General features: G+C 45.1%; 1 protein-coding gene across 1 annotated transcript in view; it reads left to right on the top strand.

The window, feature by feature from the left end:
* TP53I11 (tumor protein p53 inducible protein 11) overlaps nt 1–18,221 on the top strand; it is a 98,492-nt gene that overhangs the window by 74,238 nt on the left and 6,033 nt on the right. Inside the window, exons 5-6 of the mRNA XM_073604167.1 lie at nt 16,330–16,426; nt 16,808–16,909. Coding sequence (XP_073460268.1) covers nt 16,330–16,426; nt 16,808–16,909 — 199 coding nt within the window. The remainder of the gene's footprint in view (nt 1–16,329; nt 16,427–16,807; nt 16,910–18,221) is intronic.

Here is an 18,221-nt window from a genome sequence, read left to right as displayed (position 1 = left end):
TTTATCCTAAAAGGACTGTTTGCCGTAACCGATTATAAAAAGTGTGAGCTGGAGTTTGCCTTTAATTTTATAATCGGTTATGGCAAGCAGTCCTTTTAGGATAAAGGTTTTGCATATATTAATAAAAGCGGATCATTTTATACACCCCCCTGTCTTTGTTAAGTGGTTTGTCTCATCTTTGTAAACTGATGCATTCTGCGGGAGAGCTTGAGCTTTTGAAAAACAGACTTGCTGGTTGGGTCACCGGATGAAAACAGAAGATAGCCTAAAAAAATAAAACTAATGCAGCCACCACATGTAAGAAATGGCAAGCTGAGATATAATATGTTTGCTTTTGGGTTTAATGCAGCTTTTGCTGTTCCTTTCTTTCAAATGCCGGATACTTACAATGAGAAAATCAGACAAAAAATACTGCTTTCGAAGCGACCATCCGATAATCTGATCATTGGTACACAGCAGTGGCGGCTGGTGCTCCAATTTTTTTTTTTTGGGGGGGGGGGGGGCGGTGGCGTCAGCATCTCACATCCCCCACTCACTTTTTTTCTTGCGATACCAGAACAAACGATTTTCGTTTTAATCAGTACAGTATTTGACGGGAAAAAAAAAAAAATCAAGTGACCAAAAACAAATACTTTACAATACAATACTTCGCTTCCAAAGTTGTATTCCGCCCTAGGAGAATCTTCTGAACTGTAGTAACCTTTTCCTTTTCATTTAGCGTGCAAAAAAAAAAAAAGACGATCGCCCGATATTCTCATCATGTGTACGAGGCTTAAACCTACCAGTTAAATCTGACTGACTGAATAAAGTGCATGCTGTGTGGCTGAGATTTGATCTCTGCAGCTGCTGATCCGGGAGGCTGCATTGATTGCAGTGATATGCAGATGGCCACTAGAGGGAGACTCTGAACACCGATATGTAAATACAATCAAGGAACAAGGGTACCAGAAAATATGTGAAAATGTGAAATTTACATCAAAGATTACTTTTAAACTTCAAATTAAGTTTTAGTTTGAGCTGGTTAATTACATTCCTGATGCATTTAATTATTGCAGGTAGACATGTGTGGCTCACTTTGTTCCAAATCAAATTCGGACGCATTTTTTGTTATTCAAGTTTATCCGAATTTCTGAATTACAGTAGTAACGAATTTAAACAAATTTAATTCAAAAACTAAATTGAATTTGAAAACCAGAATAGAATAAAATGGAGTAGAAAATAAAGGAATAGAATAGAGTAAAACAGGACAGACTGGAATTGAAAATAAAAGAACAGAACAAAATAAAAAAGAATAAAACAAAGTTTTAGATAAGATAATAGAATAAAATGGTATAGAACAGTCTTGTGAAATCAAATTTTAAATAGAATAAATCTGAAGATTAGAAAAGAATAGAATCTACTAGAATATAAAAGTCTTCTGAAAATCGAGTTTCGAATAGAGTAAATTGGAATTCGAATGCTGATTCCAATTTTCCGAAATTCAGTCGAACTGAATTAAATTTGACCTAATTCGGAAAATTTAAAATTGATTTTGGAAACAAATTAACAAAACAAGACTAATTACAAAAACAAATTAAACGAATTTACCAATGCAAATTTTTTTCAAAAACGAATTGAAACAAAACACATTTTTTTTTGTTCTGCACATATCTAATTGCAGGTATTTAAATAGCGCCAACGTTTTTCAGTCTTTCTGCATATTTTGCATTCAGATCATTCCCTGTTTACAATCTAAGGGTCCCATTTCGCATGCATACGCATGTTACAGAAAATTCAGTCTGGAGCCAATAACCTATGAGCACATCATTGTAGTGTGAGAGGAAACCCGCATAACCGGTATAAGCCCCATGCAAGCACAGGGACAACATGCAAACTCCATGCAGATAAGTGTCCTGACCGGGATTTGTACCAGGAACTGAAAGTGCTGCAAGGCAGAAGTGCTAACCACTTTAGAAAGCAGCCACAACCTGATTAGAAAAGTCTGTCCCTGGCCAGCATGCTGCAGAGAAGGACATTTGTTCTCTGGAAGCAGCAATCTCTCTGCAGAGGTCCGAAACGCCCACTTCTGAATCAGAGCTAGGTCTCCCCAATTTGGTAAGAAGCTTGAGATTTTTCTGCTTGCAGAGCTATGGGTTTGAGAATAGATTGGATCTCTCAATGTAAGCCTGTATTGTCAGCTTGCGCGCTCTCTCTGCCATGAAGCCAAGCCCCTATGCCTTTCGTCATAATGACGTCACGACAAAACGCGTAGGGTGTAGGTTCATGGCACAGAGAGAGAGCAAACTGACTATTCAGGAGCTTTAGGTTTGACTGGGAAAAGGGGTGGGCATGAGGGCTGGCTGCTCTAGGCACTGCAGTACCATGTGAGGTAGGGGGGCGCCGCAATGAGATAGTTTGAGTTTGCGGCAGGGGGTTAGTATTGTTTTAGGAGGGGAGATCTGAAGGATAAGTGAGCTAAGAGTATTGATTTAGAGGGATTTGGGTTGGGAGGAGGGGTATTTTTTTTGGGGGGGGGGGCGCTCGCATTTGTGATGGGGCGATTTTGGGGGATAGGGAAGAGATTTGTGCAAGGGGGATAGGTGGGGGGGAATTTGGAGTAGGGGGAGATGATGTGCACTCAGAGGGGAAATTTTATGGGTAAAGGATTTGTGCTGGGAGGGGTGATTTCTTTTTTTTATTTTTTGGGGGAGGGGGCATTTGTGGTGGGTGGATTTGGGGGATAAAGATGTGTGCTGGAAGAGGGGGGAGCAGATTTGTACTAGGCGGAGCAAGAATTTATGCTTTGGGGTAAGCATGCAGATTTTTGCTCACTTTTTTTTTGGGGGGGGGGGGGATTTTTTCTGACCTATAATACTCATAATACTCATATATCTTGGGGGAGGGGGACACGCAGTTTTGCATGGTTGCCCTGGGCTCTAGGTGGCCTTTTCCCGACACTTGGGTTTGGCTCAGCAGATGGTGTGTCAGTCCACTGCAGAGAGACCACTGCTTCCAGACAGAGAGCAATGGTCCTCCTTTGCAGCATACTGGCAGGGGATGTGCTTTTCTACTGAGGCTGTGGCTGCTTTCTAAAGGGAATTAACTGTAAGACTTTGTAAAGTTCAGTTGGGCTTTAAAGCCGACCTGTCATAAGAGAACAATGAATCGCTAACATCTTTTTCTTGGTCCATGTCGGTGGTGAACGTGTGGAAGCCGTTGGATCGGTATGACAGCCAGCTGCCTGGTATTCCTGGAAGGAGATCGGCAGTGACAGCCCCCCGTGTTTTATGTCATGATTGCTTCCTTTAATATATTCTTCAGCAAATGAGATGATTAATTGTGAATTTTTCCATCAGTAATGACATTACCAAATCAATTACCTCCATGGCTGAGTGCAATCTATCTCTGATTATATCCAAACGCTCCGCACTCCTCCTCTACGCACTCTCTAACGCGTCTTCTTCTCATTAGCTCAGTTTGATTTTGTTTGAATTCTGCAAAGGTAATTTCTTTTTTTTTTCATTTGCTAATTAACGCTTAACTCCAGGCAAACCGCTAAGCGGCCATATCTACAAAAGTCTTTTGTAATTCTGCTCAGCCAATCTTGCGATCCAAGCAGTTCTACCTGCCTGCAGGGTCAGGCCATTGACCAGCTCTACATACTGAACTGCTTGGTGGCCGACACGCTCCCACCAGCTTGCTGGTAGGGCTGGGCCTAATGAGGTCATCACTCTGCTCATTCCTCCTATCAGCAGACTTCCACTGTTTGGCAGCATGGTGCCTCTCTGGCTCTTGGTGCTGATGCTCCCTCTACTGGTCTCTTAGAGGATTGCAGCAATCCAATATACAGACAGATTCAGGTACTTATAAAAGCTGTATTTCTTTCGGTGGTCAGAGGTACTGGTTGTGGCCCTGGGAGATTTTCTGGCTTGTTGGAGAATTTTAGTGTAATCTTTGTGTGTCTGTGTGATGTGATCCCTCCTGGAGTCTGTGTGATGTGATCCCTCTGGAGTCTGTTTAATCTGATCCCTCCGGAGTCTGTTTAATCTGATCCCTCCGGAGTCTGTTTAATCTGATCCCTCTGGAGTCTGTTTAATCTGATCCCTCTGGAGTCTGTTTAATCTGATCCCTCTGGAGTCTGTTTAATCTGATCCCTCTGGAGTCTGTTTAATCTGATCCCTCTGGAGTCTGTTTAATCTGATCCCTCTGGAGTCTGTTTAATCTGATCCCTCTGGAGTCTGTTTAATCTGATCCCTCTGGAGTCTGTTTAATCTGATCCCTCTGGAGTCTGTTTAATCTGATCCTTCTGGAGTCTGTAATGTGATCCCTCTGGAGTCTGTGCGATTGGATCCCCCTGGAGTCTGTGCGATTGGATCCCCCTGGAGTCTGTGCGATTGGATCCCCCTGGAGTCTGTGCGATTGGATCCCCCTGGAGTCTGTGCGATTGGATCCCCCTGGAGTCTGTGCGATTGGATCCCCCTGGAGTCTGTGCGATTGGATCCCCCTGGAGTCTGTGCGATTGGATCCCCCTGGAGTCTGTGCGATTGGATCCCCCTGGAGTCTGTGCGATTGGATCCCCCTGGAGTCTGTGCGATTGGATCCCCCTGGAGTCTGTGCGATTGGATCCCCCTGGAGTCTGTGCGATTGGATCCCCCTGGAGTCTGTGCGATTGGATCCCCCTGGAGTCTGTGCGATTGGATCCCCCTGGAGTCTGTGCGATTGGATCCCCCTGGAGTCTGTGCGATTGGATCCCCCTGGAGTCTGTGCGATTGGATCCCCCTGGAGTCTGTGCGATTGGATCCCCCTGGAGTCTGTGCGATTGGATCCCCCTGGAGTCTGTGCGATTGGATCCCCCTGGAGTCTGTGCGATTGGATCCCCCTGGAGTCTGTGTAATGTGATGTGATCTCCCTGCTCCCTTTGCAGTGTGCTTGATTTTATTCTCTCTGCTTTCTGCTCCCTCTGTAGCTGTGTAATTTGATCTCCCTGCTGCTTTTGCAGTCTTTGCACGGGCAGCAAGGAGAAAAGATTACAAAGACCGCAAAAGCAGCAAGGAGATCATCTTACACAGACTGCAAGCAGGAAGAACAGATTGTAATTTGATCCTCCTTGCTTTCTTTGCAGTCTGTAATCTGATCTCCCTGCTCCCTCTGCAGTCTGTGTAATCTGATCTCCCTGCTCCCTCTGCAGACTGTGTAATCTGATCTCCCTGCTCCCTCTGCAGACTGTGTAATCTGATCTCCGTGCTCCCTCTGCAGACTGTGTAATCTGATCTCCCTGCTCCCTCTGCAGACTGTGTAATCTGATCTCCCCGCTCCCTCTGCAGACTGTGTAATCTGATCTCCCCGCTCCCTCTGCAGTCTGTGTAATCTGATCTCCCCGCTCCCTCTGCAGTCTGTGTAATCTGATCTCCCCGCTCCCTCTGCAGTCTGTGTAATCTGATCTCCCCGCTCCCTCTGCAGTCTGTGTAATCTGATCTCCCCGCTCCCTCTGCAGTCTGTGTAATCTGATCTCCCCGCTCCCTCTGCAGTCTGTGTAATCTGATCTCCCCGCTCCCTCTGCAGTCTGTGTAATCTGATCTCCCCGCTCCCTCTGCAGTCTGTGTAATCTGATCTCCCCGCTCCCTCTGCAGTCTGTGTAATCTGATCTCCCCGCTCCCTCTGCAGTCTGTGTAATCTGATCTCCCTGCTCCCTCTGCAGACTGTGTAATCTGATCTCCCTGTTTTCTGGAACTCTGAACTGTATTACAGCACATCTGAGGGATGAGTTGGAGTCGGCTCTTCTTTGTGGGTGACTCTGTGGGGTTGTCCTCCTGATCCTGGTCGTACTGCTTGACTGGGAATGAGGATGCCGGCAGAAGTTCAGACTTTACTGGCTGCATAATTATTCCAGTGATTTCAGTAGGTAAAAAAAAAGTGAAGTTTAGTGAATAATCTCAGCTTAAAGCTATCAATACAGCAGCGGCAGCCCACATATTTCTATCCATGCGGGTCCCCATTTTATTAATTTCTCCCTAAACTCCTGAATGTTATTTTATACAAAGTGATATGTAACCAATGTTTATTATAACATTTATATAAGCCGATATGGGGCCCATTATTCCTTCTAATAGGCAGGAATTGTTTTTACCGCCCTGATAACGATACAATGTTGCGCCTCCCCCCCCCCATGGCTCACGATGTGCATATTCTCTCTTCTAAGAGAAAACCATTTGCAGTCTACATTTCCTGCGCTACCCAGCACCGGACTGTCAATCACCACGCCGTCGTCATGGAAACCATCCACTACTTCTGCCACTCGCAAACAAAATAGATTTATTTTAATTTTTTTTCCTTTTTAAATCTCATTTTATTTTTTATTTCCAAATCTCAGGGGTGCGAGCAGGTTAGATTAAACACGGTCTTGTCAGTAAGTCATTTAAATTGCAAACCAATAACATTCTTTTTGCATTGCCTGAAGAAAGAACTTAAGAAAAAAAAAAAAATTCGGTCAATTACTTTTTTTTTTTTTTTTTTTTTTCGTTTTTTCGGGGTTTTTTTGTGTGTTTTTAATGCAGTTCGGAGTCATTTTGTTCACAATTGGTTGAAAGACTTTATCAGCCGACAACCAAATCGCTGCAAAACTAATTACGGTATCTTCAAATTACTTTTCCTGGGGATTTTTTTTTTTTTTCCCTTGTCAAAATAAGTCAGTGAAGCGCGGTCTGATTTTCTGATATTCAGGTAGCCGGGGCAGAGTATGAAGAGGGCTGATTGGTGGATTGACAGGTAAAATTTGAGTGGTGTGAACCAGTCCTAAGAGTTATTACGTAGCTATAGGCTCCATTCACACTCAGGTGCAAGTTTATTTTTTTTTTCCTTTTTTTTCCCTTTTTTTTTTTCCTTTTTACAACCCGGTCATTCTGTTTCTGAATTTTTTTTTTTTATATATCTGTCACTTGGATGTTTTAAGTTGCACTGAGTAAATACAGCTGGATAAAACAAAAACAACGTCTGTCTTCATTTTAGGCTGCAAAGCTACAACACGTGATTATTTTAAAGGGGGGTGATTCTTTTCTATACCCACTGTAACGTTTACTTAAAGGGTTCCAAAGGACAACAGCAGTTTTTCTCGCCTAGCGTTTTTTTTTTTCTATTTTATATATTTTTTATTGCTTTTTAGATGGTAACAGCGTTACAGTAAAGCGATTTGACACAACTGTACCAAGTGAGAGTGTAATCATAGCTTTCCAGCTGAATCATTTTGATAATGGGCAGTCAAGCCACTTCTTCCACTATTCAAAGGAACATGTCAAGTGGTTCTTATGTGCCTCCCGGCGTGAAATAGATTATTTGGAGCTTTATGCACTCTAGATGGAGAAGAGAAGGTGAACATTTCCCCGTGGGATGGATGATAAGTTTGGGAAGAGGGAAAGTTGAGAGAAAAAAAAAAAAGTAAAAAAACGTTATAGGCGGAGGCTCAACTTAAAGTGGACTTTGAGTATTTTCTCTTCTGATTGAATGTTCTGCAGGATTTTCTCTTAGGGTTGAATGTTCCTCTGGTAGTTTCTCTTCTGATTGAATGTTCTGCAGGATGTTCTCTTAGGGTTGAATGTTCCTCTGGTAGTTTCTCTTCTGATTGAATGTTCTGCAGGATGTTCTCTTAGGGTTGAATGTTCCTCTGGTAGTTTCTCTTCTGATTGAATGTTCTGCAGGATGTTCTCTTAGGGTTGAATGTTCCTCTGGTAGTTTCTCTTCTGATTGAATGTTCTGCAGGATTTTCTCTTGGGGTTGAATGTTCCTCTGGTAGTTTCTCTTCTGATTGAATGTTCTGCAGGATTTTCTCTTAGGGTTGAATGTTCCTCTGGTAGTTTCTCTTCTGATTGAATGTTCTGCAGGATGTTCTCTTAGGGTTGAATGTTCCTCTGGTAGTTTCTCTTCTGATTGAATGTTCTGCAGGATTTTCTCTTGGGGTTGAATGTTCCTCTGGTTGTTTCTCTTTTGATTGAATGTTCTGCAGGATTTTCTCTTAGGGTTAAATGTTCCTCCCCCCCCGTCCCATATAGTCTCACAAATTTATTCGATACTACTCCACGCTTCCTCCCCTGACCTCCCACCGTACACAAGGAATTGGGATGTCCTATATCACGCATAGACTGGCAAAAATGCTTAATTCTGACACATAAGCTCTCTCTAGCAACCACATCTCAGGGGAAAGGGTTTAAACTAGTAACCAGATGGTACATATGCCCTGCTACTATAAGACACTTCAACCCATCCCTATCGGACGAGTGTTGGAGATGCATATCCTCAAGAGGCACCCTACTTCACATCTGGTGGGACTGCTCTCCTGTACAGCAATTCTGGCAAAAATCCTGGGCCCTCTAAAATCAGTTAAAAGACTTGCTGCGCCGCTTTATTGCTGCGGCACGGACTATGATTCCCCCCCGTCACTAGAAGTCGACAAGCATGGGCTATGGAAGTGGACTGTATCAGAGACCTGGAACATCTGTTGGCTCATGAAAACGATAGAGGAACAATTCTCTCTTACGTGAACTTCTTGGTCCATGTTCTGGTACTCCACAGCAGAGGCGTATCTAGTGAAAATGGCGCCTATGGCAAGCACTGAAACTGCGCCCCTGTCAAAAAAAAAAACAACAAAACAAAAAAAAAACAGCTAACAAAACTACAAGTCAAGCTCTTTAATCCTTCTATTAACAAATTAGTACTACATAAACTGCCCAATGGATCAGTTCGCCCCTGGTCATTAAACATTCTACATTCAGTGAAAGTTAGTGTACTGCAAAGTTTGCTCTGCATGAACTTTCACTGAATGTAGAATGTTTAAGGAGCTTGTTGCACAAATCACTTTATTAAACTTTATGATATCTATTTAATCCATATTGAGCACTATTTGATTGTGTGTATATGCCAAGCACAAGCAGCCAATCAAATATGGTGCTCAATATGGATTACATTAATATGCATAGCCATAAATATCAGAAATAAAAGTGTAATAAAGTGATTTGTGCAACAGCAGGTACTACTTTTAAATAGACTGCGAATGTGACTACAGCAGATGACCAGACTGCGAATACAGGAGATGACCAGACTGTGAATGCGACATACTACAGGAGATGACCAGAATGCAAATGCGACATACTACAGGAAATGACCAGACTGCAAATTCCACATACTACAGGAGATGACCAGTCTGTGAATGCGACATACTACAGGAGATGACCAGAATGCGAATGCGACTACAGCAGATGACCAGAATGCGAATGCGACCACAGCAGATGACCAGACTGCGAATGCGACGACAGAAGATGACCAGACTGCGAATGCGACTACAGCAGATGACCAGACTGCGAATGCAACGTACTACAGGAGATGACCAGACTGCGAATGCGACATACTACAGGAGATGAACAGAGACTGCGAATGCGACTACAGCAGATGACCAGACTGCGAATGCGACATACTACAGGAGATGACCAGACTGCGAATGCGACTACAAGAGATGACCAGACTGCGAATGTGACTACAGGAGATGACCAGAATGCGACTACAGCAGATGACCAGACTGCGAATGCGACTACAGCAGATGACCAGACTGCGAATGCGACTACAGCAGATGACCAGATTGTGAATGTGACATACTACAGCAGATGGCCAGACTGCGAATGCGACATACTACAGGAGATGACCAGAAGGCAAATGCGACTACAAGAGATGACCAGACTGCAAATGCGACATACTACAGCAGATGACCAGACTGCGAATGTGACTACAGCAGATGACCAGACTGCGATTGCGACATACTACAAGAGATGACCAGACTGCGAATGTGACTACAGCAGATGACCAGACTGCGAATGCGACATACTACAAGAGATGACCAGACTGCGAATGTGACTACAGCAGATGACCAGACTGCGAATGCGACATACTACAGCAGATGACCAGACTGCGAATGCGACATACTACAGCAGATGACCAGACTGCGAATGCGACATACTACAGCAGATGACCAGACTGCGAATGCGACATACTACAGCAGATGACCAGACTGCGAATGCGACATACTACAGCAGATGACCAGACTGCGAATGCGACATACTACAGCAGATGACCAGACTGCGAATGCGACATACTACAGCAGATGACCAGACTGCGAATGCGACATACTACAGCAGATGACCAGACTGCGAATGCGACATACTACAGCAGATGACCAGACTGCGAATGCGACATACTACAGCAGATGACCAGACTGCGAATGCGACATACTACAGGAGATGACCAGACTGCGAATGTGACTACAGCAGATGACCAGATTGCGAATGTGACTACAGCAGATGACCAGATTGCGAATGTGACATACTACAGCAGATGACCAGACTGCGAATGCGACTACAGAAGATGACCAGACTGCGAATGCGACTACAGCAGATGACCAGACTGCGAATGCGAAGTACTACAGGAGATGACCAGAGACTGTGAATGCGACTACAGCAGATGACCAGACTGCGAATGCGACATACTACAGGAGATGACCAGACTGCGAATGCGACTACAGCAGATGACCAGGTTGCGAATGCGACATACTACAGCAGATGACCAGACTGCGAATGCGACTACAAGAGATGACCAGACTGCGAATGCGACATACTACAGCAGATGACCAGACTGCAAATGTGACTACAGCAGATGACCAGACTGCAAATGTGACTACAGCAGATGACCAGACTGCAAATGTGACTACAGCAGATGACCAGATTGCGAATGTGACATACTACAGCAGATGACCAGACTGCGAATGCGACATACTACAGCAGATGACCAGACTGCGAATGCGACATACTACAGGAGATGACCAGCCTGCGAATGTGACTACAGCAGATGATCAGATTGCGAATGTGACATACTACAGCAGATGACCAGACTGCGAATGCGACTACAGAAGATGACCAGACTGCGAATGCGACTACAGAAGATGACCAGACTGCGAATGCGACTACAGCAGATGACCAGACTGCGAATGCGAAGTACTACAGGAGATGACCAGACTGCGAATACGACATACTACAGGAGATGACCAGAGACTGTGAATGCGACTACAGCAGATGACCAGACTGCGAATGCGACATACTACAGGAGATGACCAGACTGCGAATGTGACTACAAGAGATGACCAGACTGCGAATGTGACTACAGGAGATGACCAGAATGTGACTACAGCAGATGACCAGACTGCGAATGCGACTACAGCAGATGACCAGATTGCGAATGTGACATACTACAGCAGATGACCAGACTGCGAATGCGACATACTACAGGAGATGACCAGACTGCGAATGCGACTACAAGAGATGACCAGACTGCGAATGCGACATACTACAGCAGATGACCAGACTGCGAATGTGACTACAGCAGATGACCAGACTGCGAATGCGACATACTACAAGAGATGACCATACTGCGAATGCGACTACAGCAGATGACCAGACTGCGAATGCGACTACAGCAGATGACCAGACTGCGAATGCGACTACAGCAGATGACCAGACTGCGAATGCGACTACAGCAGATGACCAGACTGCGAATGCGACTACAGCAGATGACCAGACTGCGAATGCGAAGTACTACAGGAGATGACCAGACTGCGAATACGACATACTACAGGAGATGACCAGAGACTGTGAATGCGACTACAGCAGATGACCAGACTGCGAATGCGACATACTACAGGAGATGACCAGACTGCGAATGCGACTACAAGAGATGACCAGACTGCGAATGTGACTACAGGAGATGACCAGAATGTGACTACAGCAGATGACCAGACTGCGAATGCGACTACAGCAGATGACCAGATTGCGAATGTGACATACTACAGCAGATGACCAGACTGCGAATGCGACATACTACAGGAGATGACCAGACTGCGAATGCGACTACAAGAGATGACCAGACTGCGAATGCGACATACTACAGCAGATGACCAGACTGCGAATGTGACTACAGCAGATGACCAGACTGCGAATGCGACATACTACAAGAGATGACCATACTGCGAATGCGACTACAGCAGATGACCAGACTGCGAATGCGACTACAGCAGATGACCAGACTGCGAATGCGACTACAGCAGATGACCAGACTGCGAATGCGACTACAGCAGATGACCAGACTGCGAATGCGACTACAGCAGATGACCAGACTGCGAATGCGACTACAGCAGATGACCAGACTGCGAATGCGACTACAGCAGATGACCAGACTGCGAATGCGACTACAGCAGATGACCAGACTGCGAATGCGACTACAGCAGATGACCAGACTGCGAATGCGACATACTACAAGAGATGACCAGACTGCGAATGCGACTACAGCAGATGATCAGACTGCGAATGTGACTACAGGAGATGACCAGACTGCGAATGCGACTACAGCAGATGACCAGACTGCGAATGTGACTACAGCAGATGACCAGACTGCGAATGTGACTACAGCAGATGACCAGACTGCGAATGTGACTACAGCAGATGACCAGACTGCGAATGCGACTACAGCAGGTGACCAGATTGCGAATGTGACTTACTACAGCAAATGACCAGACTGCGAATGTGACTACGGGAGATGACCAGAATGCGACTACAGCAGATGACCAGACTGCGAATGCGACTACAGCAGATGACCAGACTGCGAATGCGACTACAGCAGATGACCAGACTGCGAATGCGACATACTACAGCAGATGACCAAGTAGCCAGTTTAAAAATCTAAGCTTTCAGCAATGCACAGCTATACGGGGGATAAAGAACATTGTCAGGGAGGGTTTAGTAACACTGAATCTATAGGTAGAAAGACCTACCTGACCAGCCGGGCTCACCTCTCAGAGGTCCGGAGGCGGAGCTTTCCGCGGTAGGGGCGGGGCTTGCGGCGGTAGGGGGCGGGAATATTCGTGGTCCAGGAGAGGCAATGCCAGTGCTCTGAGCACATACAGAGTACATGGGGCAGGGCAGGGCAGGGCAGGGTCAGAGCGTCAGTGGAGCTCCCTGCCCCACCCCTCCCTGCTGACAGAGCCTCCCTCAGCCTAAACCGAGCCCGACAGCCATCTGATAAAACACCAGCGCCGCAATCCTGCAGGCTGACCACGGCGCCGGTGGCTATATTAGTCTGGGAGGACAGGTGGGGTTTTTTTTTCATGCAGAGGGCGGCTTTTTGCCGCCCCTTCCCCCCATGGCGCCCATGGCACTTGCCATGGCTGCCATACCTTAGATACGCCACTGCTCCACAGAGTTTGTAACATGGGCAGAGGCAGAAATTGATGCCACCACACCTTCGCCTAGATGGTGTGTCTTTTCTCTTCCACTCTTACTCTGACCCTAATCTATCCTGCTTTTCTAATCCAACCTATGTTTTTAGAGCATTAGCTGAATAATGCCTCTTCTGACATGGCAAGATATATGACCAGCATGGCTTATGTTCTCTATATATGATAATGTACCACCATGGTACACAATGCCTAATTGAGCAACAATTTTATTTTGATTCCATCTGTGTTATCGCTGCTTGTCGGTGATTGTTCTCCTTTACGTCTTTAATATTACATATATTATGCCTCGTAACTGTAATGATTCTTGAAAAATGGGCCAATTTACTCTTCATGGATTTCTTGCCTTTGTGATTTTATACCAAAGAATCGTGCAATAGTTTGATATATAGTCTGTTATTTTTGGTCTAATAAAATAAGATTGTACTAAAGTGGTTATAAACCTTTGTAAACGTCTGAAATGAAAAATGAACAAAGCATATCCTTCTACAACCCTGGCCAAAAGTTTTGAGAATGACAGAAATTTTAACTTTCACAAAGTCTGCTGCCTCAGTTTTTATGATGGCAATTTGCATATACTTCAGAATGTTATGAAGAGTGATCAGATGAATTGCAATTAATTGCAAAGTCCTTGTTTGCCATTAAAATGAACTTAACCCCCCCCCCCCCCCCCCAAAAAAAAATAAAACATTTGATTGCATTTGTGAAGAAGCCTTCAGGGCGCCCAAGAGAGTCCAGCCAGCGCCAGGACCGTCTTCTACAGTTGATTCAGCTGTGGGATTGGGGCACCACCGGTGCAGAGCTTGCTCAGGAATGGCAGATGGCAGGTGTGAGTCCATCGGCACGCACAGTGAGGAGAAGACTTTTGGAGGAAGTCCTGGTGTCAACACATCCATGAATAAAGAATGGTACAAAAACATCCTCCGAGAGCAACTTCTCCCAACCATCCAAGATAAGGTTGGTGAGGAACAATGCCTTTTCCAGCATGGTGGAGCACCTTGCCATTGGGCAAAAGTGATCACTAAGTGGTTTGGGGAACAAACCATCAAAAGTTTTGATTCCATGGCCAGGAAACTCCCCAGACTTTAATCCCACTGAAAACTTGTGGTCAATACTCAAGAGGCGGGTGAACAAAAAAAGGCACAAATTCTAACAAACTCCAAGCATTGATTATGCAGGAATGGGCTGCCATCAGCCAGAATGTGGCCCAGAAGTTGACTGACCACATGCCATTGCGAATTGCAAAGGTCTTGAAAAAGGGTCAACACTGCAAATATTGACTCTTTGCATAAACTTCATGGAATTGTCAATAAAAAGCCTTTGACACTTGCTTAAATTATACGTCAGTATACCATGGTAACATATGACAAAAGGATCTAAACACACTGAAGCAGCAGACTTTGTGAAAATGTAATATTTGTGTAATTCTCAAAACTTTTGGCCATGGCTGTATAGTGTGTACTTGCCTCAATCCAAAGTACTGAGTGTGATTTCTGGCTGCTGTCTTCTATCAGCATGAATCTCTTCAGTCTATGCCAACACCAAACAATCCCAGGAGATGGCCCTGCCCCCCTCCAGCACACAGCAGGTGATTAACCGCCTCAGCTGTGAATGTTTCCCTATGAGACTGCGTAGAGGGGGGTTGTGCCAATTCCCTCCACTCAGGTCTCAGATTACACTCCACTCCCTGCTCTATGCTGTGCAGTGCGTGTGACATCAGATCCCTGCCCCCTGCCTTTTTGAACTAAAAACAAGCTGTATAAAATGTGTGCTTTATAGCAGGGGTCTCCAAATTTACTAAACCAAGGACCAGTTAATTGTTTTTCAGTCTTTTGAGGGGTGCTGGACTGTGGGCATTGGGAGTAGAAAATGCCCCATCGCTGCTGCCAGCGGGCCTCATTGTTGGTGTCAGTGAATTAAATAGCGCCCCGTCACTGGTGCGAGTGGGAGGAGTAGCGCCCCGTCACTGGTGCGAGTGGGAGGAGTAGCGCCCCATCACCGGTGCGAGCGGGAGGAGTAGCGCCCCATCACCGGTGCGAGCGGGAGGAGTAGCGCCCCATCACCGGTGCGAGCGGGAGGAGTAGCGCCCCATCACCGGTGCAAGCGGGAGGAGTAGCAATTAAATGGTGCCCCGTCCCAGGTGCCAGTGGGAGGAGTAGCGCCCCGTCACTGTTGCCAGCGGGCCTCATTGTAGGTGTCATTGGGAGGAACTGTGCCCCTTTTTTGGTGTCAGTGAATTAAATAGTGCCCTGTCACTGGTGCCAGCGGGAGGAGTAGTGCCCCAACTGGTGCCAGCGGGAGGAGTAGTGCCCCGTCACTGGTGCCAGCAGGCCTCATGGTTGGTGTCAGTGAAGGAAATAGTGCCCCAAGGGCCAGATAAAAGCACGCATCTGGTCCTGAGCCGCAGTTTTGGAGACTCCTGCTTTATAGGGTTGTAGAGTAGAAAGCGCAGCAGATACAGGTAGAACTTGTAGAGGTGGTTTGTTTCATCTCTGTGTATTATCTGAGGCTGGTCACTTCACTGGGTATACGTGAGGGTTTACAACCACTTTAAACTCCAATTTGTGGCTTCCTTCTCTCCCTCTGATCACTATCAGACTGCAACATTGTAAGTTTTTAGCAAGTTACAAGGTGTGAGGCCGCTGCAGGGGCTGGTCTGTGTCAGACATTTGTGATCACCACCAATAACTACATAGGCAGAAGAAGTTACACAGCTCTTTGCCGCCAATATCTCAGTCCAGCAAGTAGATAGTGATGCTGGATGATGTCTGAACAAAAATGGCTCTGTCCTTCTGGTGAGAAAAGCAGATGAAGGCATTGTCAGAGTATTGTGATCTATCTCTGTAAGGGGGGGGTTGTATGTATATATGTGTGTGTGTGTGTGTGTGTGTGTGTGTGTGTATATATATATATATATATATTCTCATCTCTATCTCTGGAAGTGTTATACTTGCAGATTACTCAACATACATTTACCTAACATGAGCTCCTTTTTATATGATGTGTATCTTCATGTTTGGCTTTCTTTGCAGGCTCTCGCCTTTCCAGACCAGATGTATGAAGCCGTCTTTGACAAAGGCCCAGTGAGCAGCAAAACTTCCACCCGCCTCTATGGAGGGGCCTTGTTCAGTGAGTTTTCTGCTTGCTTTTGCTCTAACTCTCAACTGGCGAAGCCGCCAGCTCCCGCCTCCACACATTCCTATTGGCTCTTCATTGTAATAAGCTGCCTCAAAGGCCAATTGGAATGTGCCAATTACTTTGCACTTAATTTTGCAATGTCTCCTCTGTAATACAATAAACCTACCTGCCTGCTCAGGGTCTTCTGTGGCATGTGCATGCACAGCTCCATTCATGTTACTTTACAGTTGATATCTGATTGGTGGATATGGTGTCACACCCCCTCATTGCTGCCCTCTTGTGGCTTTTTAATGACCTCCTTTTTTTTTTTTTTTTACTTGGGTGTTCATTTAGATAGTAATTATCTAATAAAATCTTAATGTTGCTTTTCAGGCATCTCATTAATTTTATGGAATTCCATGTACACGTCAGAAAAGGTGATCATTCGGTGGACACTACTCACAGAAGCTTGTTATCTCAGCATACAGTTGATTGGTGAGTTCTTTACCCGCTGAAAAGGAAAATTCTACCTGGTTTTTCATTTTGTAAATCGCAAAATTTAAAGTGGTTGTAATCCCTTAACATACAGGTGCATCTCATAAAATTAGAATATTATCAAAAAGTTCATTTATTTCAGTAATTCAATTCAAAAAGTGAAACTCATATATTTTACATACTGTAGATGCGTTACACACAGAGTGATATATTTCACGCATTTCTTTCTTTAAATTTTGATTATTATGGCTTACAGCTAGTGAAAACCCAAAATTCAGTATCTCAGAAAATTAGAATATTACATAAGACCAATAAAAAAAAAAAAAAATTGAATACAGAAATGTTGGCTTACTGAAAAGTATGTCCATGTGCAGTATAGTATGCACTCAGTACTTGGTCCGGGCTCCTTTTGCATGAACTACTGAATCAGTGCAGCGTGGCATGGAGGAGATCAGCCTGTGGCACTGCTGAGGTGTTATGGAAGCCCAGGTTGCTTTGATAGCGGCCTTCAGCTTGTCTGCATTGTTGGGTCTGGTGTCTCATCTTCCTCTTGACAAAACCTCACAGATTCTCTATGGGGTTTAGGTCAGGTGAGTTTTGCTGTCCAATCAAGCCTAGTGATACCATGATCATTAAACCAGGTATTGGTACTTTGGGACCTTGGCACCTGCCCATAATACCAAAAGTCTGGAGGAAGAGTGGAGAGGCACAGAATCCAAGTTGCTTGAGGTCCAGTGTGAAGTTTTCAGTCTGTAGTTATTTGGGAGCAAATTTTTAACATATCTAAAGTCCTGACTATGCACAGATGTCACGTGGTACTTCCGACTGCAGTAGTAGACCAGAAGACTATCTTCTGTGCACCTCTCTAATGCTGGTCTCAATTTGTTTCCCAACTTTGGCGTTAACCCCCCGGCTGAGGCTTCCTTCAGCTGATCTTTTTGCCATTACTGACCTACCATGCCTTGTTCTGCACTGTGTCTCAGTGTGAAGGTGGCCATCTTAGCAGAGGCAGGGCTTTGCTTCCTCATGTCAGAGCCTCCAGCAAGGAGAACAATGAGCAGCACAACAGTGATGGCACCAGATCTTCTGAGATTAGCAGTCAGCGATGCCTTAGATCTTGGGGGGGGGGGTACTGTAAGTCAATGTTAAGATTTCTAGCTGTTCCCCATAACAAGGCAAATTCATAGCAAATTCACAAATTCATATACACTTTAACCTGAAAATTAAGGAAATTTAAGATCGGAGGGATGCATGGAACAGACTTGTCTAGCTAATAAATTAATAGCAGATACCATGTGCTGTCTGCTCCCAG

Source organism: Aquarana catesbeiana, linkage group LG11 (genome assembly GCF_042186555.1).
Source record: "Aquarana catesbeiana isolate 2022-GZ linkage group LG11, ASM4218655v1, whole genome shotgun sequence".
Taxonomy (NCBI): Eukaryota; Metazoa; Chordata; class Amphibia; order Anura; family Ranidae; genus Aquarana; species Aquarana catesbeiana.
Note: the sequence above shows the minus strand (reverse complement) of the source record. Positions and strands in the feature narration are given on the sequence as shown.